The sequence below is a fragment of the Sinocyclocheilus rhinocerous genome, unplaced genomic scaffold, assembly GCF_001515625.1.
Source record: "Sinocyclocheilus rhinocerous isolate Xijiao unplaced genomic scaffold, SAMN03320098_v1.1 scaffold1571, whole genome shotgun sequence".
Classification (NCBI taxonomy): Eukaryota; Metazoa; Chordata; class Actinopteri; order Cypriniformes; family Cyprinidae; genus Sinocyclocheilus; species Sinocyclocheilus rhinocerous.
Window position 1 is genome coordinate 107327 of NW_015666191.1, and position 3530 is coordinate 110856.

The window sequence follows — 3530 nt, forward strand, 5'->3', positions numbered from 1 at the left end:
GCGTTCAAAATCGGCAATGAATCGCCTGCGATTTTGTGTAGCTTGTCAGTGAACTACGGCTCTGTGTAGTAAATGCCGCTCCATCTGAAAGCACGTGCTGGAGATTTACTACTAATCACCAGAAGCGGCTTTACTGACAAGATTCGCATGAAAATCGCATTCGATTTTTTGCACAGCCCTAGGTACAATGTACCTATTGTGTTCATGTTGAATTACAAAGCACCTCTGCTGCTATTGATGGGGATACGGGTAAAGTTAGGGGCAGGTTTGGTGGTCTGGTTAGGTGTAATGGGTAGAGGTTGGGTCAGCAGTGTAATTATAGATGTAACTACAGAAATTAATTACAAATGTAATTGACAGTTCGCAAAAACCCACCCTCCGTTCTCACGCAGTAAAAAATACATCGCGAAGCAAATAAGAAACTGACAACACACCGACAGACAAAACAGAGCAGGTTACTTCTGGTATGAAACAAGGTCTCAGCTTTCAGATTTGGTCATTTTTTAAGAAATTCTAACAATAAATACCGTTTTGTGGCTCTTTAATGTGTCGTGACAGATCACTGCTTTGCCTCAGTTCAAGCAGCACGTGAACCAATCGTCTTTTCATATTTACTTAGAGCATGAAATGAACACGAATGAACATCAGAACATATTTTTATTATTATTTTATTTTATTACACAGTAAGTGCATTGTATCAAAAGATTAATTTAAATGTAAGTACATAGTAGTTGAGGACGCTTAATGTAAACAGGGTCCTTTCTATGTTTTTTTAACTTAAAGGGTAAGTTCACACAAAAAAGGAAATTCTGTCACCCTCATACTGTATGCGATTAATCATGATTAATCATTTGACAGCACTAGTTTGGAACAACATGAGAGTGAGTTAATGATGACAGAATTTAAATTTTTGGGCGAACTCTCCCTTTAACTTCCGTTGGTTAGCTCATGTTTCGTGTTGTATTGATGCGGTGTTGTGTCGGTCCTCAGGTGATCAGGTCCTGGAGTGGAACGGGAGGGTCTTACAGGGAGCCACATTCAAGGAAGTTTACAATATCATTCTAGAATCCAAGCCAGAGCCGCAGGTGGAGCTGGTGGTCTCGCGGCCCATCGGGTGAGTGATCATTACAATACTCTACAATAGAGCTTTATGAAGAAGGATAGCCTGTGGGAGCCCAACATATGAATGCTTATATTCACATACACACTCACGCATAGAAACATATTCACTGCTTGAAATGAAAGGCCTGCTTCAGGTCTGTGCTTTATTTTTTGTTACTTTCAATGCTAGGCATTTTTCCCCTTAAACCATTTAGAGTCCTACAGTAAGATGGTTAACCTGGAAAAGCCGGGCAATATATCAGTCATGCATGTGCTGTCATTTTGACAGCAATATACAGTAAAATGACCTAGCATCGTGAATATTTTAAAGTCCACATGAAATCAAAATTAAAGTTTTTTGGGTGTTAGTATCAATTTGTTAGTCTTAAGGTTATCTATAAGGCAGTGTGCTCCAAAACAGTGACAAAATTCGCATTTAGAAGATATAAGCATTCAAAGCTTGCAGTTCCTCACTTCCGCCAAATTTTTTATTTGGCAATTATGTTTCCTGAAAACCGTACCAGGCCAGTGCTGCGCTGTCTTTAAAGTTTAAAATATTTTAATGTTATCTTTGATTTTATCCTCAGTAGCAAAAGTGCAAACAGATTTTGGAAGTTCATTTTTAATTCAGCGAATCGTTTAAAAATTCAAGTATCATCACTCAAAATGTTCCCATGTGGCATTTCTCATGCTTTAAAATGTTTTAGTAAAAATATACACTATGTACACTGCCAGTCAAAAGTTTGGAATAATTATGATATTTTTATGTGTTTGAAATAAGTCTCTTACCCAGGCTGCACTTTTTTTTATAAAAATACAGTAAAAACTAATATTTGGAATATTATTACAATTTAAAATAACTGTTTTCTTTTTTTTTTAAATTTAATTTATTCCTGTGATCAAAGCTGAATTTTCAGCATCATTACTTCAGTCTTCAGTGTCACATGATCCTTCAGAAATCATAGGAATATGCTGATTTGATGCTTATAGGAACACTCCACTATTTTTGAAAATAGGCTCATTTTCCAACTCCCCTAGAGTTAAACAGTTGAGTTTTACCGTTTTCGAATCCATTCAGCCGATCTCCGGGTCTGGCGGTAGCACTTTTAGCTGTGTATTATTATCGATGTTGAAAATGGTGAGCATAAGAGACTTCTTTCAGAAATATCTTAATTATTCCAGACTTCTGACCTGCAGTAGTGTATGTAAATATTGCCATTTATAACTATGGCGTATATAAATAAAAATGATTAAATGTAATTCTTTCACTTGTTAATTTATAGAAAAACAGTGTGGATGTCTTAATTATTTTTAATTACATTTACTCTATTTTACTTCTTGATTTAAAAATGTTAATATTTTCGACAACAGTGGCTGTTTGTTTGAAATTATTGTTTAAAACAATTTCAGAGAATATAAATAAATATCAGGATTTATATTTAAATTCATCAAAGCCTTACATTTTAGCTACAGTATATCACCCAGCTTATATAACCTTCTGATATAGCTCGGAGTTGTTATTTACAAACATACACCTGCTATCATTAAAATGCTCTTCCCTGTTTTCTTGTAGAGATGTCCCTAGAATACCAGAGAGCACACATGGACAACTTGAATCAAGTAAGTTTAGCTAGTTTTGATCTATAAAACGTATTAATACTTTAGCACTGCATTTGCCAGCAGGAGGATCAATTTAAGTGTTCTTTGCCGATTTTTCAGGTTCAAGTTCCTTTGAATCCCAAAAGATGGGTCCGTCCATCTCTGTCACGTCCCCCATGAGTCCTGGCATGCTCCGGGACAACCCTCCGTATCTGTCCGGACAGCTCTCAGTGAGTCCCAGCGTCTGTCTGCACATGTGCCTGATCTCTGGACTTCTTCTTCTTTTCTTTGGCCGCTCGTCTCAGGGCTTCACTGATGAAATGCCGCGCTAGCTTTGAGGTTTAGCGATTATTTCACATGTCTTCAGGGAGTTTTTGGCAGTGTTCACTGTTCATTTACACAGAACGTATCATGGCTCATATCAAAAGGCCAAGTGGTTCTAGGAGATACGATGACGTAAGACCTTAAAAGAGCGTGTGCAGAGTTGACAAATGGACACGGACTACTATTTTAACATTAAGAATCTAAGTTATAATTTACACTGCCGTTTAAAAGTTTGGGGTCAGTAAGATTGTTTTTTTTTTAAAGAAATGTATACGTTTTTGAGAAAGGATGCATTAAATTGATCAAATGTGACAGTTGTAGCGGGGTGAATGAGACCACCGACACAGAACTGTGGGAAGTCCCCCAGGAGGGTGCTTTATTTATACGTGGTGCTCTTCGTGCGCAGGTGAAGCGTCTGGGCAGGGGGGTCACACGGTGCTCGGGGAGGGGCGTCACTCGGTGCTCGTGCAGGGCTGCTGATCACTCGTCCGGAGGGTCGCTGGTCT

At 38.0% G+C, this 3530-nt stretch overlaps 1 protein-coding gene across 2 annotated transcripts in view; it reads left to right on the top strand.

Moving 5' to 3' along the window:
* The window catches only part of LOC107732136 (regulating synaptic membrane exocytosis protein 2-like), a 93758-nt gene extending 90513 nt beyond the window's left edge, over positions 1 to 3245 (top strand). The window contains exons 9-11 of one of the 2 annotated variants that reach the window (XM_016543404.1): positions 991 to 1114; positions 2675 to 2721; positions 2821 to 3245. In XM_016543404.1, the coding sequence (XP_016398890.1) occupies positions 991 to 1114; positions 2675 to 2721; positions 2821 to 3032 (383 nt within the window). In that variant the 3' untranslated portion in view covers positions 3033 to 3245. The remainder of the gene's footprint in view (positions 1 to 990; positions 1115 to 2674; positions 2722 to 2820) is intronic. The other variant, XM_016543405.1, reaches the window with a different exon arrangement.
* The last annotated feature ends 285 nt before the right edge of the window (positions 3246 to 3530 follow it).